Source organism: Photinus pyralis, unplaced genomic scaffold, assembly GCF_008802855.1.
Source record: "Photinus pyralis isolate 1611_PpyrPB1 unplaced genomic scaffold, Ppyr1.3 Ppyr1.4_LG7, whole genome shotgun sequence".
Taxonomy (NCBI): domain Eukaryota; kingdom Metazoa; phylum Arthropoda; class Insecta; order Coleoptera; family Lampyridae; genus Photinus; species Photinus pyralis.
Window position 1 is genome coordinate 37,647,782 of NW_022170738.1, and position 22,236 is coordinate 37,670,017.

Below are 22,236 nucleotides of genomic sequence, written 5' to 3' on the forward strand. Positions count from 1 at the left end.
GATGTCTGAGGGACTAGTGGAGCTCCTGCTCTCCTTCTCTGGTAGTTTTCCGGCTGGGGAGCCTCTGCTCTCCTTCTCACTTCAAAATTTCTATTTGGTCCGTAATTGCCCCTTCCTCTTCTGTAATTGTGGAAGTTGTTGTATCCACCTCGTATGTAGTTTACTTGTCTTCTCTGCTCTTGCCTCTCTGGCTCCTCTCTGGTGTTCTCTTGACTTCTATTTGGTCCATTATATCTTGGCCTGGTTTCTTGATTTGAGGTTTGGATTCGTTCAAGAGTGTTGATAAGCTGTTTGACGGTGTTCACTGCTGATCCTATGAGGATGTGCTCCACCTCTCTTGGAAAATGTCGGGATAAAGCGTCGACAAGCTGGGATTCTCTCATTGGAGGTTGCAGGTGGTTGGTCTTATTTACCCAAAACCAAACATGGTCGGTGTACTTTCCAAATTTCGCTTGATATAGTCTGGGTGTAGCTATTTGAAGTCGTATTTTGCCTTGTACCTCTTCAGACCAGTAGTTCTTGATAAAAGCGTCCTTAAATTCCTCCCAAGTCTTCCAGTTGTTACGATTCAAATCAGCCCATGCTTTGGCATTCCCTTCCACCATTTCCTTGGCATATGATAACTTGGTTTCATCTTTTTTATCGAAATGTCTTAAATAATTTTCCAGTCCTTCCAAAAAGCTGACTGGATGGATAGTCCAAATGTTGCCGTCAAATTTCTTAGGCTTCTGGTGAAGTAAATGATCCGCCTTGTAAATAATTGCTGGATGGGAATTGGTTTCCTTGGCTGGTCGAGCTTCTAGATTCGCCTTGATGATTCCTATTTCTTCATCCTGATGGTCAATTCGCTCTTCGTTTTTCTTCATACTTCCTTCAATTTCCACAATTGCATCCTTGACTCGCTCCTTGAAATTCCCATGTTTGGTCTGAATGTCTTGAATTATTTCCTCTTGTTCTTCAAACTTGCTTGTTGTTCTAGTCGTGTGCATTTCCAGCTTCTCATCCCACTTCTCATAGGCTTTCTTCTGGCAGTATTCCATTTCAGCTCTCGTCGCTTGAATCTCCAATTTATTTTCTTTGATTCCCACCTGGGTTTCTTCTCTGAGCTGGTTGTAGTCGGTTTGAATTTTTCTCTCCCATTGAGCTTGTGTAGACCTTAGTTCCTGCCGTATCGCTTCCATTCTGTGTTGTCCTTCTCCTATTTGTTGTTGTAGGTCTCTTTTGGTTGCTTGTAGGGCTCCTTCTATTTTCTGTTGCCCTTCACCCACTTTTCGTTGTCCTTCTCCTAACTGTTGGATAATCATCTCTATCATATTAGTTAATCGTAGTATTTCTCCAGGTCCGCTGGTGGTTTGAGGTTGCATAGTTGTTATGGGTTCCCCCAGGCTTCGGTTTAATTCACCTGGTGCTGCACCTGGTTGTACCTCCTGGTGGCTGGTTTCACCCCCTCCATGGCTGGGTTGTGGCATCTCGTAGCTTCCGAAAAAATCTTGGCTCTCCGGTGAGAATGGTTGCGCCTCCACTACGTTTTGGCTCTCTTGGTTTTTCGCTTCCATTTTCTTAGGTATTTTCCTCGTGGCTTTCTTGAATCCTGAACGTAGTTCCATAAAACAAGGGACTTACCTTCCTATCCACCTGTATTTTCAAATAAACAACAATAATTTGCGCCAAATTGTTTGAAAGTTACCAGCAATTCTGATCGCCTCTTTGGAATATTTATTTCTACCGTAGCGCTCAACTACTACCCTTTAAATCAATAATAAAATGTCCACAAATTACTTCAAAACCGCAATAAAAATTTTAAATCCGTTCCTTGATACGCCCCTGTATAGTGTTTATATAAATCGCGTCTTAACTGCTGACAAAACAAATTCCTAATCTTCCGCGACCTAGTACAACAATAACACGTTACCTCCGGGATCAAAAACCGCTATCAAAACAAACGTACGTATTAAACATGAGATTCTTTCAGGGCGCTAATTCGAGCTCCACTTTTGGGCGACATTATGTGGCGGTGCTTTCTTTTTACGGATAAACACAACCACCTCAGGTACACGTACCCGCTTCTCCCTTCTCTCCTCTCTCACCTCATCAACCCTTTGGGATAGCTTATCTCACCAAAATTCGCAAATTCTTAATAAAATCACAAAATCTTTACCTCGCTTCCGACTAGCTCAAATACTTACATACAAAATTTCTACTGTCTTACTTCCAACGAAAAATCAGGTATCTAATTCACTTTTTACTGGTGTTAATTACTCTACTTCTCATCTAACTTCTCGTTGAAAAATCATCAACTCAATGGCCAGAATTTCATTCATTTATTTTAATGCAAAATCCAATGCATTCCAGAAAATTGCGATCTTTACAATCAATATTATAAAAATTGGGAACTATGACTAAAACCTTATTAAGTTATCAAAAAATTTGAATATTATTAGTTCTGTTGGCCAACTCACAATATGTTCTCTCCCTTGAAGAGGTGACTATTATTTTTTATACTAAATTTTCCTTGACACAAATTCCACTATTTCAAATATAATTAATTACCTTCTTTAAGGGAATTGATTCAATAAACAATCGATTAAAACATATCATAAAACATATAAATACACACAAATTGACTTTATTTTTTATTACAATGAGAATATTCAAAATAGACTAACCTTTAAAAATCCAGGACTTCGATGAAGATTGGAAAGCCCTTTACATGCTAGTTGATTGATGGATGGGGTAGACTGCAACTTTTGGAATGCCAACTGATGTTTACAGTTGAAAAATCCTTGGCTCGCTGTTGAGTAGGTTATTTTCCTTGTAGAAGGTAGACGAGATTTTACAAAAACATGTAGTTTTGTAGGTATAATCCCACAGTGAAATTTTATTGAGGTAAACACCTTATTTTGCGTAAGTTCGTGAATTAATTTGCCTGATTTTTTGGTCGATTTAAAGAAGTTTTTTCATAACAAACTATTACATTGAACTTTTAAAACACATTACTTTGATGAAAACGGCTATCCACACTTAAAAAACTTTGATGGTTATATTCCAAGGAGGCACAATAGTAAATTTTAACACAACGGCAAATGAGTGAAACTTCAAATTTGTTCCGTCGGATAGATGCCAAAAATGCGCTCGTATTATTTTCCTTTAAGAACAATGGTTCATATCACACAGCTATTATCGCTCGAATTTACTTAGCGCTTTATATTTGATACGTAATGTCCACGTCTAATTTTTATTTCAACACTACGTGGATGATTTCCTAGCACAATACGCTTGACAAATTTTTAACTAAGATTCCGCGATTTACTTTTTCTCTTCGGGCGTGAAATTTACCCAATGGAAAATTCACGTTTTAACTAATGGTGCAAAACTGTACTTAAACTCGGACTAATATCGACCGTCACTTAAACGGAATCACTTGTTTGGTGCTTAATGCACGCGATTGAAAATTTACGATCTCTTCGGCCCGGCTATGCAGTACCAATCTCTCTTTTTAAAATTTTTTCCTCTTAACTCTCTCCTAACATATTCACGCCCCTTAATCGTTGCAAAATGGCTGATCTTTTTTATTACTGGTACTTCTCATACAATGGCCTCCATCTAAACCAATTAACTGGGGAATACTTATCAACTAATTTTTTCAGCGTTTGCAGAACCAGCTTTCCCAAGCTTGGCTGGTGACTCAATGATAAAAAACTTATCTAAAGAAATCCGATATTTATTCGTTATCTGCATCCTGTTTTGCACTGAGAATTTTCTGTGATCCCCTTTATTGCGAATCGCGGCACAAGGAAGTTTAATACAATGAACCCAACATGATGTCATACTACAATAGTTACAAAGCGAAAAAAATTTTATCCCCAAAAGGAAGAAAGGTTTATCCAATTTTAGTACAAATCCAAATCGATATCCGGAAAAAAATTTGCAAAATTTCGACCGGCCATTACTCCACCCGTTACAACTGCACTAATAAAGCGCCCCTAAAAGACAGAACAAGAACGAGGGAAAATAATGATGCATCGATAGAGTTCACCCTGCTTTAGATTCATGAAGTAATATATAAAGGTCGGCCTCAGAAGATCATATTCATACTCAACTATAAAATTACTTACTCCACCAGGAAAATTTGTTATTTTCATATTCAAAATCCAGATGTCCAGATGCCAAATATTGTCGAGATTGGAACTGCGCTAAGGGATGCGCTATTTTGTAGCAAAATGCTTGCTTCGGTCTTCCCTTAAACCCAATTTTTTACATGCTTGTTGTCCCTACTCCTGTCTCTGTATTCCAAGTGCGCTTCTGATTCGCCTGATACAATTTTTAAGCAATCAAAACTCACTCATATATGGTGCCCAAATGCTGACCGTTATATTTAAGGTACAGAATTGGGCATAAACACACTCGTTCTTTCGAGTTATTTGCAGTTAAAGGTTTTGGATGTACTGATAGACATGCCTCGTCACTTAACTTTGCGAGCCCTGTTTTCGAGATACTCGCATTAGAAATTTTGATAATAATAATAATAATAATATATTCATCATGTTAATGTGCGGAGCACTTACATTGGTCATTGTAAAAAAAAGATATAGGTATAAGACATTACTAATACAAAAACATACATACTACCACAAACAGTTCGAGCAGACATATAACACAATACATATTAAAAAGTGTGCACGAGTGAATTCAGAGCTGAAAGTGTCCTTTACTGGTGCTCGTTGTAAATTGGTCGAGGGAGTAGAAAGCCTTTTTGAGTAAAAAAGACTGTACTACCTCTTTGAATCTTCGCATTGGGGGTTTCCTGACGGCTTCCGGGATGCAGTTGTACAGGTGTTGAGACTGCCAGACAGCACCGTTTTGGGTTGTTCACAGACGGCAGAAGTGGGTGTAGATGTTCGCTCTGAAGCGAGTTTCATACTGATGGTTATCGCTACTTAGAGAAAAATTGATTACATTTTTCTTAATGTAGCAAACCGCTTCGAGAATAAATAAACAAGGGAAAGTTAGAATATTTAACTCGACAAAAGAATCACGACAATCTTCTCTGAAACTTAGTCCATGAATTACTCGTATAGCCCTGCGTTGTAATTTGAAAATTTTTGGCCACGAACAACAGTGGCCCCACACCGTAATTGCGTATTGTAGTGTAGTTTGGATCAGACAGTGGTAGGCAGTTTTAACAATATTTAGAGAAGCATTGTTCACAAGCTTACGCATGAGAAAAATTCCGTTGCACAATTTTTTACAAATGGTAGCACAGTGTTCTTTAAAGCTCAGCGTCCTATCTACAACGCAGCCCAAAAACTTTGCACTTGAAACAAAATTAAATGGTACATGGTCACACGCAGTTTTTAAGGTGAAATGCATTGACGCGGTCTTATCACAGTTAACACGTAGTTGATTACTTTGGCACCATTCGTTAATTAAGTGAACCGTGCTATTTAGAGGTTGTTACAGCGGTCCTGAGATCCCTATCAGAAGTCAGAACTGTTACGTCGTCGGCATATAGTATACACGTGACATTTTTTGGTAGACAAGATGGCAGGTCATTTATGTAGGCAAGGAACAGTAGCGGTCCCAGGATCGATCCCTGCGGCACTCCATTGGTTATGTCGGTACTCTTAGATATAGTATTGTTGTATAATACACACTGCGTTCTGTTGCTATTAGCGAACAGCTGTTCGGACTGAAATTATAGAAATGCCTTAGTTTATTCGTTAATATTGTGTGATTCACACTATCAAATGCTTTGGACATGTCAATGAAGGAGGCAACAGAGTGTACACCATTTTCAAATCCCTGCAGCGTAGATTGCGTGAACTCTATGATGGCGTTTGATGTTCCACGTCCTTTTCTGAGCCCAAATTGTCTTTCGTATAAGAGTTCATTATTCTCGAAAAAAGCTACCATTTGTGTATACAGTATGTTTTCTACGACCTTTGAAAAGGTTGGTAGTATGGAAATGGGTCTGTAATTATTCATATCTTCTACCTCCCCTTTTTTTGTGGATAGGAATCCTCACAGCAGCTTTAAGGAGATCAGGAAAGACTCCGGAGCTTATCATGGAGTTCACTGCTATCGTTAAGGGTGGTACTATCAGGTTGATGTTGGTTTTAAGAAATTTTGCGTTTAGTCCATATATATCTCTGCATTTGCTAATTCTAATTTTGCGGATAGCATCACGAATTTCGATTTGTGATACATTGGCAAATTGAAATTGTTGTTTTGAGCTTGCAGATGTGGTATTGAATCTTAAAGGATCAGTGCTGCAGGTTAGATGACTATTGATGGGCTTAACTGCAGTGTTCGAAAAAAAGTTTACGAAGTTGTCCGCAGTTATCATAGTTGCCTTGTTGCTGCCGATTACTCTGTGGGAGTTTATAAGGGACCACATTGCTTTTGGTTTGTTACCTGAGTTTTTTACGTATAAGTCGTTGGCCTTAATTTTTGCTGCCCTAATTTCTTCCACATAGGTTTTGTATATCTCACTTTTTATTTGTTTCAGATTATTAGTGCGAAACTGTTTGATAGTCAACTAAAGGGTTGGTTACAATAGGTAAATCATAACATTAAATTCCCACCTATGGAGACAGTTCGTTTTGTCTCTCCCTAATCGAAATTATTGGTAAATATACCTAATTACTAAAGCAAATTGTAACTTTCTTTTTTCCGTTCTGCTTCAACATTTAAAATTTATATTGTGATAATCTGTTTCTCTCTATTAAATATATTAAGAAAGTACGTCTCTTCACCGACTACCCCGATCGAACCGCAGCCTTTTTACTGAAGACGTATTGCTTTCGCATTTCTCCATGAGCTTTTTAAACACCGCAGGCGCCGTTCACCAGTTATTTTGTTGACTACTAATCTTAAGGTTGATATTTAAATAAAACGTTTCTGCAAACTAGTAGCGTCATTTGGAAACTCAACATTTAATCTAATCTTTGCACAGTTGACATAAACGCCCATCTACTTATATCGTTAAATTCGTAATAAAAAATCCTACTCAATACAGTATGTACTTTTTTACCGGCCATATAAAAATATAATGTGAATGATGACGATTTGTCCGAAACGAAATCTTGTAATGAAAACTTCTCAACGCATTCAGAAAGCGTTTTTCATTTTTACCACCCGCATCTCAATAAGGGAGGTATTGCATTGGGGTGACCCCCACTTTTTTTACGGAAACACACGTTTTGAAGGACCAGGGATCCGAATCAGACAAAAACTCGATGATGTCGGTCACTCTGTCGTCTGGATGTGTGTCTGTCTGTAGTCTCATTTCCGGCTAAACGGCTGAACCTATTGGAACCAACTTTGGTACACAAATTATTAGCCATAAAAGGGCAGAATCGCGCATGAACAGGTGTGCGGGTGGTATCTGTGCACGCCACAGCAAATTTTTTGTATCTGTTCAAGTAACATAAAAAAAATTAAAACGAAGTCGGCAAATTTCGATTTCTCTGGCATATCTTCGGAAGTGATCTGAGTTTTCTAGTTTTCCTTGGCTTAAAGCATGATAATAACTTTTTAGTTACGCATATTTTCTCTGATTCGTCGTATCTCACACAGTCCCCCCCCCCCCCAAATACTACTACTTATTCAAAATATCATGTTTTTGACTTTCTTCAAATGATTTGAATTATGTGCCCTGAAATTCTGTTATGCTTTAGGTCACCATAAATCCTAAGTATCAAGCAGCCGAATTGCAACACGCATTAAAGCTCTGCGATGTGAAAGCACTTGTTTGTTCTGAGAAATGTAAAACGTTGGACTTCTACGGCATACTGCTCAGTTTAATTCCAGATCTGAAAACGAGTGAGCCAGGAAATGTTTCATGTACGAGTATTCCCACTTTGAAAAATATTATCACCATTACTACATCAAAATTGAAGTAAGTACGTACTTCACCTTGTAAACACAGAATTATAGTGATTTTGGTGATAGGGGAACGTATAGCTATTATGACGTGATGAATTTTGGGACTGGAGAAATTGGGGACGAATGCGAAGTTGCAGCCGAGGACATTGCTAATCTTCAGTTTTCTTCCGTATGCAATGAAGAACGTTAGATAAGCAGATGTGACTTTTGGCTCTTTTAGGGAACGACGGGAAGACCAAAGGTAGTTTGTTTGACACATTTTCAAATGGTAAACAACGCCTACCATATGGGAAAGAGACTTGGCATTGACGACGACCAGCACGTATACTGCTTGCAACCACCGCTATTCCACGTGTTTGGTATTTGCGTGTGCCTTCTTAGTGCTTACCACAATGGCACAACTTTGGTGCTTCCATCGCCGCTGTACAGTCCTTCGGCAAATATAAAAGCAATGGCGGAAGAAAGGTTTGGTTTAAAGCGCTGACGATAGATAGTTCATTTATTAATATTTAAGATGTACCGTGGTGTGTGGAACCCCAACTATGTACATAGATCTGGTTAGTTTACAAAGCAAGCTAAATTTAAAACTCTATGCACGCAGAGCTCTTATAGGCGCTTCACCGTGGCCATCAAAGCTTGTAGATGACATTAAGGACATATTAAAAATAAAAGACATTAAGGTACTCGTAAAAGATCGGGTCAGTTTTTTAAAGTTAATGTTGTAGTGTTTGTATGGTGCAACCGAACTGACGTCGGCTGCATTCCACTCTTTAAAAGAAGTCAATAAGCACAACGATGTGGCGGAAAATATCGCTTACATTGGCGAATATGTTGAAGCAAAAGTGGTAGACCGCAACCAGAACGTCGTTCCTTTCGGTACGCCTGGTGAACTTTGCATTCGCGGGTATTTAACGATGACAGGTTACTGGAAAGAACCAGAATTAACGGCGAAGGTTCTGAATAAAGACCGTTGGTTCAGAACTGGGTAGGTCCACTTTCAAAGTTAGTCATACCTTATTTTGTGTTACAGGGATCAATTCGTCCTTTACGAGGATGGTAGAGGTAAAGTGGTGGGTAGGTTGAAAGATATGATCATAAGAGGCGGTGAAAACATATCCCCAAGTGAAGTCGAAGAATTTCTTCATACACATCCAGATATTGTTGAAGCTAGCGTACGTAGTTTCCGAATGCGCAGATTATAAATTAGGTATTTTAGGTGATCGGAATAGCAGATGAGCGGTTAGGGGAAGATGTCGGCGCCTGCATTCGTCTCAGGGAAGGTGCGAACTTGTCTTTGGAGAATTTAAGAGAATTCTGCAAGGGAAAGATAGCAACTTATAAAATCCCTGCTCAAATAAAGATAATGGAAACATTTCCGAAGACCCTTTCTGGCAAGGTCCAGAAATTTGTACTTAGGCAAGAGTTTAGTAGAACGAAATGACGTATTTGGTCACCTTCGACGTTAATAGGGTAACTAAAGGTGGTCAGTATTGCTTCTAGAAAATGGTCTAAAAATTAAGGACAAGTTGAATAATAATATACACCCACATATTCGGACTGTATACGTATAAAGAATGCTGAATAAGTCTACTTCTTACCACATGTATAAAATATAAATAAAATGTTATTTTCGGCGCAAATATTGTTAAGGTAAATTTATACGGGATTTATTTAAATGCTTATTTATATCAAATTAATTATTAACGTTCACTGGAATGATAGAGTAAATAAAATGGTTGATTTATGACAATTCAATCATATTTATCACAATCACACTTAATTTATAACACATTTATAACATGAGCACCAAATTTACTATTTTTCACTTTGACATCGATGCAAGACTGCAACTATGTGAGCTGTTTATTTTTAGCTAGAAAGCATATAAGACAGTAGTCCTCAAGCTGACTCGAACAAATAGTTTTTACAGAATAGCGATTAAGGAACAAGAACAAACATCAAAATTCCAACATCGCATTGACATAAACCAAATTCTAGTGGGTACTCCCATCCAGAATTAATTGTGCAACCGCAAGGGATCCTATTGTTTCTATTTTAGGAAAATATCTCAAGTCTACGTCCACTCTATCACCCAAATTTTTAAAACGTACTGACGTAGATTTGCTAGCTACTCAAGAAGCTTTCTCCTAAACTTTAGTAATACTTCAAATTACAATTAACAGGTATTGTGATAACATATTCGAAAATATTTCTAAACGAGAGATTCACACCGTAAAATTGCCTCCGGTAAATTTGCTCTCGGAATTGTATCATAAAAGTTCGCTGCCGATAGATTCGCCTCCGTAAGATTCTACCGTAGAATATTCTTCCCAGGCAATTAAATTTTAAAGAAGATGAACCTTTCAAACGTCATTTAGACCTAAACCAAGAATTGAATAAATGCTTTCGAAGACCATCTACGTGTCCATCTATTGATTTTGGAGTTTTTGCTACATAGCAGTTTTGCAGATTAAGCCCTTCAGTTGCGCGAAAAATTTAAATATTCACCAAGAAATTCTTGCGTCTGGCTTGTCCCTCAACAGCCTGTTTAATAGAAATACTTTATTAGGGTTGCAGGCAGCTTAAATTTTAAACGTTTTTGATCGAATCTGCAGACTATTCTTACTTTATAGGGGTTGCAAACGGCTCAAATTTTCACATTTTATTTAATAATGTTGCCTTTGAAAGACTTCCCTAATTAGAAAATCAAAAAGAAAAGCTGCATACCTTAGTCTAATCGGTAATCAATAATTAATGAGGTACACATTTTCTGCCACAAAATATGGAAAACAGCTCAACTAATATTTGAAAAGTACAAAATTCCGGCTTTGTTTATGGCCAAAAATCTTGGCAAATTTGTAGCAGGTAGACAATTTTTTCGAAATATCCAAAACTCCTTCTGAAAGTACTCGACACAAATCGGTATATACGAAATGTGGCAATCCTGAATTAAATGCAACTAGTAAAAAAAATCATCGCCAAATGTCTGGAGAAAATATCTCCTGGGGCTTTGAGGTCATTTTTGTCAAAGCACATTTAGACTACTTTGGGGGGAGGGGAGGTACGATACTTATTGCTTGAAAAAAAATTTGGTGACAATTCTTTGCTGAACCTTCAAAGGTGTGTGGCATTTTAGATCGCGTAACGTTTGAATTTAACTAAAAGTTTTAAGACGAATTCGTATAATCGAGGTATGCAGAAAATTTGACAACCGCGTAATAGCACGTGATATGTTTATTGCGAAAGTTAATCGCCGAATTACAAGACTGTACCGCCATTTCAATGAAATTGTGCTTTTTAAATTCATGGCGAGTTGCCATTACGATTAAACCTAATATAAAGTGGCGATAACATTTAATTATATTATATATATAATATTAATTATAACAATATTGCCTACTTTTTCAGATTCTCAACTTCGTTTACAATATGTTCACCAGTATTTTTTATAAACATGATTTGTTAAATTATTGGATCTCTTGATGTCTAATCAACAACCCTCTTTTTAAATGTTCAATGTTGAATGGTAATTCTATATTTCCTTGCAAACACACAACTAGACGGTAATTATAAAATGTAAACCAAAGTCCATACTCATCTAATTCCTGTGTATGTATATTTCAGCACGGCCTGATGATGGGTAAAATAACACCCGAAATCGGTCGCCCATAGAAACTATTCATAATAAACAATCCTAGTTTGTCTTTTAAGGTGGCGTTTACATTGAAAAATTGGAAATTTGTTTCCACAATAACTGCCTTGTGGGTACAAATTTTTTGTTGAAATAGCATTCATTCAATATACAGAGTGGCCCAACGAGAAGTATACATAGGGCTTTTAGGGTATTAAATTTAGAAATTTCGAAAAATCCTCGAACGCGTCAATTTTGTATTCGAGGGGGACAACTTTTGGAATACAAATCACGAACCCAAGTCTTCACCCCTCTACGTAGGGAGCTTAACCCCTAAAATTTTAAATGGAATCCTCTAGCAAATGGCACATTATTTGAAAGCCAATTTAATCGTGATTACTAATCTGCTTTGCTTTTTAAATTCTATTGATTCGTTTTGATTTTCTGGTGTCACGTGAATTCTCTGCAGTTTCTCCCACATTTCTTTCGGCATCTGGCATTCATTGCTCACCGGTCATCAGCGTCATCAACGATTGCGCATTTTCATCCTTTTTCAACCATTTATATTGCCGTCGGGGTTTCATTTTCTCCGATTTGTAGTTCTGGCTTCCATTTTTCGCCTGATGTGTACTCCCATAGGTCTTTCAAGTTTAAGATCGCCTTTGAAGACACCACGAAGGATCATTGTCGTGTGTCAGTGATTCAATTTTCGCTGCTCCGTACAATGTCACTTTTCTTCACCTTGAAGAACCTTTCCACGCACGTTCGTCCATTTACACTTTTATTGTCATTAATTCACTCCCACAATGAATATTCACGCGTCTATAACATCTTGAATATTGAGTAATCCACGACACAGTGAGAGAACTCATGTAATTAAATAAGACATCTATCGTTCATGACGTTCAAAATTCAGTTATTATGAACAAAATCCACTAACAAGAAATACTTTTCACATGTATTCAGGTTCGAAGGACCAATGTTCGATTTGAGATGGTTGTTTCAATTTGCTTCCAATAGGCATAATTGCTATGGGCGTATTCTTTCAGATGCCTTGGAAGTTATGTACAAAACCATGAACAAAATTTCTTCTTTTTGCAATCTTGTGGTGACAATTTTGAAAAATATTTCAAAAATCGGCAAATTCATTCCTATTCAAAAACTTAGATCCCCTCCTAGAAGTTCACAAATGTTGCGCCCCGAATAATGTCACATTTTAAATGCAGGAATCGTTTATTATGTTTTAAATGTTTAACACCACGTTCCAAAAACAAAGCTTATAAATAATTTAAAAAATGTACTTGCGCAATATTTATCGACTTGACCTCGGTCGTCACGGATAGGATCACTGTACCCACTCCTAAGCAAGTAGTATCGTCAGTATTTTTACTTTACAACTCTTAACTCGCCAACACTTGACTTTTAAAAAGATGATACGTAAGTAATCAGCGTAAGAATATTTTGTTATCACTATGCACGTTTACACGCAGGTACAAGCAATCTCCCAAGCTACATTCACAATCCTGGAAGTAGCCCACTGAAATATATGACAATTGGGAGCCTGGTAGAGGAAGCTGCAAAAACATATGACCAAGTCACTGCCCTCGTGTCTGGATTTGACAGGAGAAGGTTAACGTACGCTGAAGTTTTGAGGCAATCTGACAAATTAGCCGCAGGATTGCTCTCTTTGGGTTTGAAGAAAGGGGATCGAATCGGATTATGGGCGCCCAACATTGCCGAATGGGCTATTGCGTTTTTTGCTTCCGCTCGTGCAGGGTTTATAACGGTAAAGCCTATTCATTTCTTGCTCCCAACCTTTATCCCTTGTTACGTTCTTTGGTTCAATTCAAACGTTGAGTGAAGATTTAATTACTCAATGATTCAAATCTGTGTGACAAAGTTTATTTCTGATGCCTTTGAAGTGCAAGAGCTTTTTATCGATTGGCAGTTTCCGCATAGTCATGTGGGACAAGTATGTAACTCAATACTATTTGTAGTAGACCCAGCTTCGTTGGGCAGCATAATTAGATCTAAAAGATAAGTACGGACATTTTGTGATTATTGTGAGGTCTTATCAACATAATTTTTACGACAATGAGAGAAGGCGTGAAGGATCATAGTGCATTCGTGTTTCGCTAACGTTTTTCTAGCTTGTTTATGTTATTGATAACTATTAATAGCATTAATTACAGCTTCTTGAACAGATAAATAAGCACGATTCACACGATGGATAATGACGCATTTTGCGATTGACCTCATTTATTTCCGCTGATGGAATTTGTTTTTAGTGTTTTTAGCATAGGGAGTTAAAATGGGCGTGGTTAAATTTAAATTTTATTGTCAAAACTGGTGTTAGATTTGGTTGTATTCCAAGTGCCTATGTATTAAATTTCATTCAAATGCTTCAGTAAATAAGGAAGTTGCCATTGCTCATGCGCAAAACTAAATTTTGCAACTGGTGTGAGATTTGTCTTTATTCCAAATGCCTATGTATGAAATTTCATTTAAATCCCCCCATAAATAAGAAAGTTGTCATTGCACATGCGCAAAACAACATTTTGAAAACGTCGTTAATTTTACTTATGAAATGAAACTTTATATGTAAACACTACGAATATAAGTAAAATTAACGACATTTCCAAAATGTTGTTTTGCGCATGCGCAATGCCAACTTTCTTATAAGTTGCACATGCGCAAAACAACATTTTGAAAACGTCGTTAATTTTACTTATGAAATGAAACTTTATATGTAAACACTACGAATATAAGTAAAATTAACGACATTTCCAAAATGTTGTTTTGCGCATGCGCAATGCCAACTTTCTTATAAGTTGCACATGCGCAAAACAACATTTTGAAAACGTCGTTAATTTTACTTATGAAATGAAACTTTATATGTAAACACTACGAATATAAGTAAAATTAACGACATTTCCAAAATGTTGTTTTGCGCATGCGCAATGCCAACTTTCTTATAAGTTGCACATGCGCAAAACAACATTTTGAAAACGTCGTTAATTTTACTTATGAAATGAAACTTTATATGTAAACACTACGAATATATAAGTAAAATTAACGACATTTCCAAAATGTTGTTTTGCGCATGCGCAATGCCAACTTTCTTATTTATGAAAGCATTTAAACGAAATTTCATGCATAGGCATTTGGAATAAAGACAAATCTGCTCATTTTAACATTTGTTTGTATTTACATATATACGCTACACTATTTTTCATTAAATTGTATATACTTCAACGATAGGCGACTTATTGAAAAGAGAATGGCGTAAGGATCTCGTGCCTACCGGTATTTTTTTCCGGTCCTAGCATTAATATTATTAGGAGGAAAAAACGCTCTCGTCATTATGTTTGCTCACTCAACGGCATCATTCAAGTAGGTATTGCGGCAACTAACCTGTTGTGGAGCGTGGGAACATTTTTTCCTTTGCTATATGCCACCTGGAACTATTTTTCGTTTGATATATTCCGCCTGCGTGGGTGATATACCTACTGATAAGCTAGAGCGTGGGCACTTTTTTGTTTCTTTGATGAAGAATTCTTCGACGATGGTCCTCCTTTTTAGCGAGCGGATTCTAAAATTCCTCGGGGTCTATCTTATAGACGTGCGTCACGCGATTGTTCTAGACGAAAGTTTGCCGTTTACCTATAATGGCGCTCTTTCATCGACCGTTAACTAAGGGGGATGGGGGGAAATATTTCGTGCGAGTTAGGAGCTGTCCGGTGCGGAGAGTCAAATAGACATTGCAGGTGTACTATTTTCTGATTTCTTCTCGTCCCGGGGTTCGAACCTGAACTCTTCGATTAAGAGTCGAGTGTTTAATGCATTCGACCACCGAGGGCTTCCATATGTGCGTGGTTAATTATTGAAAACAAGAAAAATTATGTTGATAGGTAATTTGTTTTATATGTACCTACGTACAATGGTCACGTAGGCGGTCGTTTACGAAAATCTTCAGAAAGGCTCGGAAGTTTGTTACATTTATTATTATACTTTTGTTACAAAATTTGTTGCATAAAATGTTTTTCTGTTTGTGACATTATGTACCCTACGTTTTTGAACCCACACGGATGTGTAGAACCAAATGGCTTTTTCGATTGGTTTTCGCAATGTCTGCAACCACCCTTTGGTATTAACCCTATGGTGTTTGGTTTCATAAATCCGCGACGAAATATTTTAATTAATTAGTTAATTTGGACGCAAATATTATGCGCTTTAGGATTCTCAAAACATGTTTTTCCCCGAAACAGCCATGACATGCAGAATCCGTAATCTCACATCGGCGGTTGCTTTGTGATCGAACGGTCATCACGTTGAAATGGTTGTCGTCGTAAAGTAGATTTATTAGCTTCCTAGCATGTGCTAGGTAGCTATTGCGATAGCCGTTTTTTGAACATTTCAAAATTTCATCAAATGTCGACGTTTTAGACCATTTTAAGCAACTTTTAAAGAATAAATTTTTTTCCGTCTGTATGTACGTTTCTTGGCAATTTTCTGAGAAAACGGCTCGACGGATTTTGTTGAAATTTTGTATATATGTTTTAGGCATACCGAACAGAAAAATAACGGGCCGGATTTTTGAAAAAAATTTTGGAGCGCCGTAACGGCATCGAACTTTTTTTTCAAATAGCAACCTAAAATTTTTATTCTATTATTTGGAAGACCTTATTTTCCTGTGTACAACCTACAAAAAGTTGGGCCGGGTTATATTATCAAAAAACGGAGAAAAAAATTGTCAAAGTCAAAAAATTGTGTTGCATATGTGCAAAACGCAACGATCTTGTTTCTGAAGCAATTTAAACAAAATTTCTATGGTAAGTCCCTTTAATAAAAGCAAACAAAATTCATGCGCAAAAATCGTGTTGCGCATGCGCAGAAATGCAATGCGCATGCGCAGAAATGCAATTTTCTTATTTATGGAACAATTAGAACGAAATTTGGAAGGTAGGTCCTCCTAATAAAAGAAAACAAAATGCATGCGTAAAAAATGCACCTTTCTTATTTTTTCCGTCTGTATGTACGTACGTACGTTTGTTGGCAATTTTCTGAGAAAACGGCTCGACGGATTTTGTTCAAATTTCGGATATGTATATTAGGCATACCGAACAGAAAAATAACGGGCATCAAACTTTTTTTTTCAAATAGTAACCTGAAATTTTTATTGAGTTATTTGGAAGATCTTATCTTCCTGTGTACAGCCTACAAAAATTGTGTCGGGTTTTATTACCAAAAAATTAAAGAATTAATTAAAGAATAAATTTTTCCCGTCTGTAAGTGCGTACATATGTTGGCAATTTTTGGTTTCAGCTAGGAAGCTATTCTGTCAAGAATTTGACACCTGGTTTTTTTTATTCATTCCGGGACCTTCAAATACCACTTCCCTGCTTTGGTATTGCGTTGATATATTGTAATCTTATAATCAACCAAATATTGCTGAAATCCACGCAGTTCTCCTGTACTACAACCGTCTGGTGGTATATTACATTTACTTCTTGAACCAGCTGTTGAGCTCTATCCTTTTGCACAGTAGCTCTATCACGAATACGATTATAATAAGAGTTTTTATCCGCGTGTGCTTCTGCAACGCTTAGGGCACAGGCTATCTTCCGTATCCTCCTCCGACGTACTTTACTGGTATTGCATTTTAAAATAAGAAATTTTTCCACGTTTAAATGATGAAGGTTATTAAATACTTATTAACTAAGAATTTGTTACACAGCTTGTGGAATAAATTTCCAAAATTATTATGACGATTTAATTGAAAAACCAGCACAGAAGTATTTGTTTTAGAAAAATTTTAATAACTAAAAGTACTTTTGACATATCAGGCTATGACACGTCTTAATTTACATCACGATATAAGAGTGCATAGGACACTTTACCTATATGGGTTATTTGGCATATGCAGACATTCTTTTAAGCTAATACGTATACCTTCAATTTTCGTATGCACCCTTTTAAATAGACCAAAGCATTAGAGAACTTGGACAACTTAAATAGAGCCTATTAACAAAATCACAACAAAAATTTGTATTTAGACTTATCGAATGAAATATTGCTAAAATGTTAACAATTTGGAAAGAAAAATGTTGAAGGATTGATACAATCATTTTGGTATTGGTGTAAGAAATGTACGTGACAAATTTTCAAAAAAGAACAGTGCACCACCACCCACCAACTTATGCGCATCGATATTTTACATGACTAAGATAAATTATGCGTTTTTGTGCTGAATAACGCTCGTTTTTTTTGCGCGTTCGTGTTTAAATAAAAAAAGATTACAATAAAATGAGTATCGAATTTCCAGAATTCGAGTGACATTCGTCGGTAGCTGTTATCTAAGTTCTCTAAAATTCTATCTAAGTTTCTAATGCATTGATGTGGTCTATTTAACCCTCGCCGTACCAAAACGGGGTCATAATTGGCCCAACATTGTTGTTTTTGTTAATATTTTGCTTTATATTTCATTTCCCTTTGTAAATTCTCTTAAACGTGTATAATAAATCGTTTTATAAAAAATAAAAAATAAATAATGATTTTAAAATAATCATGTGACCCAGTTTTTTTCATATTTTGGTATTGCGAAGTAATCAAAATCGTTTTTATTTACAATAAAGTTAATCTCTTTTAACCTATATTAACAATTCTGATTTTTGCTTTTGAGATTGCTCCGTGTCGGTCTCGGTGGTGGTACCACCTCCGTCGTTTAACCCACATAGGTAGTCCTCATGCTCCATTTCGTCGAGAGTGAGGGCCTTTGAGCAGGGAGTGCCCATGCAGGTAGCGGAATTTGTAGAACACAAGTATCACGCAACCGTACAGCCTTTGATCCAGCTGCAGGATATGATTGAGAGCAGGGTTTACGTCAGTGGTTATAAGGGCGAGTAAATTCTTATCCCTAACCCACCCTCACTTCAGATGATCCAATTGTTTCCCGCCAACTGCTGGGATCGGTTTGGGCGGCTAAATTGTAGTTAACCATAACGAGAGACTTACCAAATAGGTTGTCTCTAATCACTCGTGAAGGCTCTGTTTTTCCTACGGGCGAACATAGCGATCAGGAACTTCTACCCATTCGCAAAAATGGCATTATGAGTCGCAGCAAAGTTATTGTTCGGATATCCAGATCATGATTGGTGAGAGCTGTTTTCTTTCCCTTGTCGGTACATTGCAGATGCGGTGTCGCAGCCGCTGACATGTAAAAATAGTAACACTCTCTTCACCACACCTGAAAGGATGAAATTATTGTGATTGTAAATTTTGCGTGGTACCTTGCCCTTTCCCGGAGTACAAAAACACTATTTCGAACTTGTTTCCACTACAAAAGCCTCGTTTCAGTTATAACTTTTCTGGTAATTCTGCAAACCCAGAATAGCAACAACAAATTTTCAAAAAACGGTGGGACGAGGAGGTATCAAGATCTTTGGGCTTCTCAAACAGCGTTTGTAAGAAACATGGGGATAATCTTGATCTATGAACAACAAATTGCATTGCGTTTGTCTTCCAGGTGGCATTGAACCCGACCTATCAAGCCGATGAGTTGAGGTATTGTTTAAACAAATGTGGCGTAAAAGCGCTGATTTGTATGGACGAATACAAATCGTTAAACTTTTACGATATACTATGCCGTTTATTGCCAGAATTAAAAACATGCGACGCCAAAAGCTTCAGCTCCGACATCGTTCCCACGCTAAAGACTGTTATTAGCATTTCCCATACAATGCTCAGGTAAGTGAGCCCAATAATACCAGTATCTACAATGACAGTGATGACAGTGGCGCTTATAACTACTATCAAGTTGTGGAGATGGCAAATTTGGCGGATGTTACAAAGATTGGGGAGGATCAAAGGAGTATTTCCCCAGACGATATCTGCAATATCCAATATTCTTCGGTAAGATTTACAGGTCTCGTTTGTTATTTAAATTTGAATTTTTCGACAGGGGACAACTGGGAAACCGAAAGGAATTTGTTTAAATCATTTGCAGATGGTGAATAACGGCTACTACATTGGGAAAACTTTAGAATTGAACACCGAAAATCACAGATTGTGCGTACAAGTACCCCTTTTTCATGTTTTTGGAATGGTGGTCTGTATTATGCCTTCGTTTCATTTTGGTGGGACTTTAGTGTTACCTTCTCCAATGTACAGTCCGACGTCTAACCTAATGGCAATTGAGCAGGAAAGGTAAGGGTTGTCACATGCCTAGGTAAATGCGAAATTGCAGAAAAAGCTTGAAGTCTAATGCAGTTTGCCTTTTGTTTAATCTATGCGTTTGTCCACTGATTTCTACTTCAAAAAACACTTTGAAAGCAGAACCAGCTTAATTTCCATTCTGACAACATTTCCCCAATGTTCCATCACAAGCTTTGATCTCCATATTGAATTTTTGCATTCATTTTGATATTAGCTATTGAAAAAGTATCAGTATTATTCCTCATTCTTAGTGAAACAATCTTTATATTGCATATTTACGTTCATAACATAGCAAAAATCAAGGTAAGTAATGTCAAAATGTGGTTCGACTATTTTTGTATTTCTAGGTGCAATGTGATCTTTGGAACGCCCACAATGTATCACGATTTAATAAACTTACAAAGCGAATGTAACAGAACCATAAACCTGTCCAAAGCATTGATCGGTGCAGCGGCTTGGTCCCCAAAGTTATTGTACAACATGAAAGAAGTACTGAAAATAAAACATATTGTGGTATTAAACAATCGTCACGAAAATTCGTAGTTCACTATTTAAACCTTAGGCAGCTTATGGGGCAACCGAAACCACAGCAATAGTCTTTCTCTCCATGATGGACTGTGATAAACTCGAAACGAAAACGGTGGGTAAAATTGGAGAATGCATCGAGGCCAAAGTGGTCGACACCAACGGACAGACGCTACCCTTCGGTGCACCCGGCGAACTGTGCATCAGAGGATACGTGACCATGGCGGATTATTGGGGAGAACCTGATAAGACGAAGGAAGTTATGGACAGTCAACGTTGGTTAAAGACCGGGTTAGTTACGCTAAAACGAAAACGAATTTTCACGCAAATTTGCAGAGATCGATTTATATTGCACGAAGATGGGTCCGGCGAGGTCGTTGGTAGGTTAAAAGATGTCGTCATTAGAGGTGGCGAGAACATATTTCCACGAGAAGTCGAGGATTTTATCAGTAATCATCCCCACATTAACGAAGTTCATGTAAATTGCGTTTTTCTAAGTATTGATCTTATGGTATTTGCAATCGCAGGTCATCGGTGTCGATAACGAACGTCTTGGTGAAGAACTGTGTGCCTGCGTTCAGTTGAGGAGGGGATCTGATTTAGACCTGGACGAGTTGACTGAATTTTGCAAGGGAAGAATTGCGAACTACAAAATTCCCAGTCAACTTCGGATCGTAGAGAGCTTTCCCAAAACCGCGTCCGGAAAAATTCAAAAATACGTGCTGCGACAACAATTCAATTGTGTTCAGCTTTGACTGATGATACAGTAAAACCTGTAGGTATGTTCCGAAAGCCAGCAGAGTGTGCTGTGTATATAAGTATTAACTAATGTTATCATTTGCTTTCTCTGTATATTTGTTTAAATCTAAAATTAAGCATTTATATCACAAAGGTCAAGGGAAGATTGGGGAAATAAAGAGGGGTCAAAATATATTTAGATCCTTAATTTTTAGCGGCCTCCTTTTGACCTGAAATTTAAAAATAAACCTTTAACATTTTGGAGGTCCCGCCGAAATTCACAAATTTACTTAACGGCCAAACCATGTGGTAGTTCCAAATTTTCCAGAAATCCCTAGGTTCTGCGTAGTCAGGTGCCGCGGTTGCTAAAGGGTCTGCCAATTTATCCGTACTGGTAGGAGATTTCTCCTTGACTGTCAACCGTGCTGTGATTGAATCGCAGACCGCGTATGTAGCTTCTGCCTTCCGAGAGAACCAAATTTCTTGCTCGCAGTATCCTGTACTTTCGTCGCACCAATGGGGATGTGAGTTGATTCCCTCCATGAAGGCATTTGGCATGGGAATCCTTTACGACTAGTGTGACCAAATGCCTTTTTGGAGGAATTATTAATCTGACCCCTACTCTTAGTAGTCCCATTGAATCCAGAAAGGCACCGAGTGTGTTGAGATTGAAGATTTGTTTGCCGCCAGTACTGCTCCACAGAACTCTACCCGCGGTAGGGTTATCCTCATTTTCATCGGGGTGTAATAATTTATGTTGGGTGTTATTTAAGTACTTTATTTACATATCATACTAAAGCTACATTTCGATAATACCAACAGGTTCGAGCTACTAAAAAATTACAAAAGTCCTCGTATGTGCATCGATGAGACTTCAGCGCATTTTTGGCGTGACGGATCAGTATTGCATTAGCAATCAGTATTTTATCAGAAAATTTTAATTATAAAATAAGGTTTATGCAAACATATATTTCTTTATTAATTTTCACGAACTCTAATAATAATTGGACGATGGTATGAACAGTACGACTCGTAAACCGAACAATCAACAGTGTAGTTGACCATTTTGCCAAAAACTCCGTCAATTATTGTTCCGCCATTCGTTGTCACTGTTCGGGGAGAGATGATCACTATATTGAATTTCTCTTGAAGAAATTTCTCTACCCGATTTACGACAGTTAATGGGAAATTAAAGTCTCCCATAATCAAGACGTCTTCAGTTGCCTCAATGAAATCCCCGA

The 22,236-nt window shown here is 37.5% G+C and overlaps 2 protein-coding genes across 3 annotated transcripts in view; both read left to right on the top strand.

Moving 5' to 3' along the window:
- LOC116176984 (medium-chain acyl-CoA ligase ACSF2, mitochondrial-like) overlaps nt 1-9,637 on the top strand; it is an 18,815-nt gene extending 9,178 nt beyond the window's left edge. The window contains exons 3-9 of the mRNA XM_031495836.1: nt 7,680-7,900; nt 7,954-8,056; nt 8,108-8,352; nt 8,402-8,567; nt 8,613-8,872; nt 8,918-9,059; nt 9,104-9,637. Coding sequence (XP_031351696.1) covers nt 7,680-7,900; nt 7,954-8,056; nt 8,108-8,352; nt 8,402-8,567; nt 8,613-8,872; nt 8,918-9,059; nt 9,104-9,328 — 1,362 coding nt within the window. The 3' untranslated portion in view covers nt 9,329-9,637. The remainder of the gene's footprint in view (nt 1-7,679; nt 7,901-7,953; nt 8,057-8,107; nt 8,353-8,401; nt 8,568-8,612; nt 8,873-8,917; nt 9,060-9,103) is intronic.
- Nucleotides 9,638-12,802: 3,165 nt separating this feature from the next.
- LOC116176986 (medium-chain acyl-CoA ligase ACSF2, mitochondrial-like) lies at nt 12,803-21,190 on the top strand. 2 transcript variants are annotated; one of them, XM_031495837.1, is made up of 9 exons: nt 12,803-12,955; nt 13,009-13,304; nt 19,044-19,264; nt 19,312-19,429; nt 19,479-19,723; nt 20,080-20,245; nt 20,295-20,548; nt 20,594-20,735; nt 20,785-21,190. In XM_031495837.1, exons 1-9 carry the CDS (start codon nt 12,949-12,951, stop codon nt 21,010-21,012), a joined length of 1,677 nt encoding a protein of 558 aa, XP_031351697.1. In that variant the 5' UTR covers nt 12,803-12,948; the 3' UTR covers nt 21,013-21,190. The 2 variants fall into 2 exon arrangements, with proteins under 2 accessions (XP_031351697.1, XP_031351698.1); XM_031495838.1 differs by having other exon boundaries at nt 20,080-20,242.
- The last annotated feature ends 1,046 nt before the right edge of the window (nt 21,191-22,236 follow it).

What these genes read in the sequence shown, in the direction of transcription:
- LOC116176986 (XM_031495837.1), top strand. An exon ending in ATTTCCCATACAATGCTCAG is followed by an intron (nt 19,265 to 19,311) that starts GTAAGTGAGCCC and finishes CAGTGATGACAG; the next exon opens with TGGCGCTTATAACTACTATC. An exon ending in ATGGCAATTGAGCAGGAAAG is followed by an intron (nt 19,724 to 20,079) that starts GTAAGGGTTGTC and finishes TTGTATTTCTAG; the next exon opens with GTGCAATGTGATCTTTGGAA.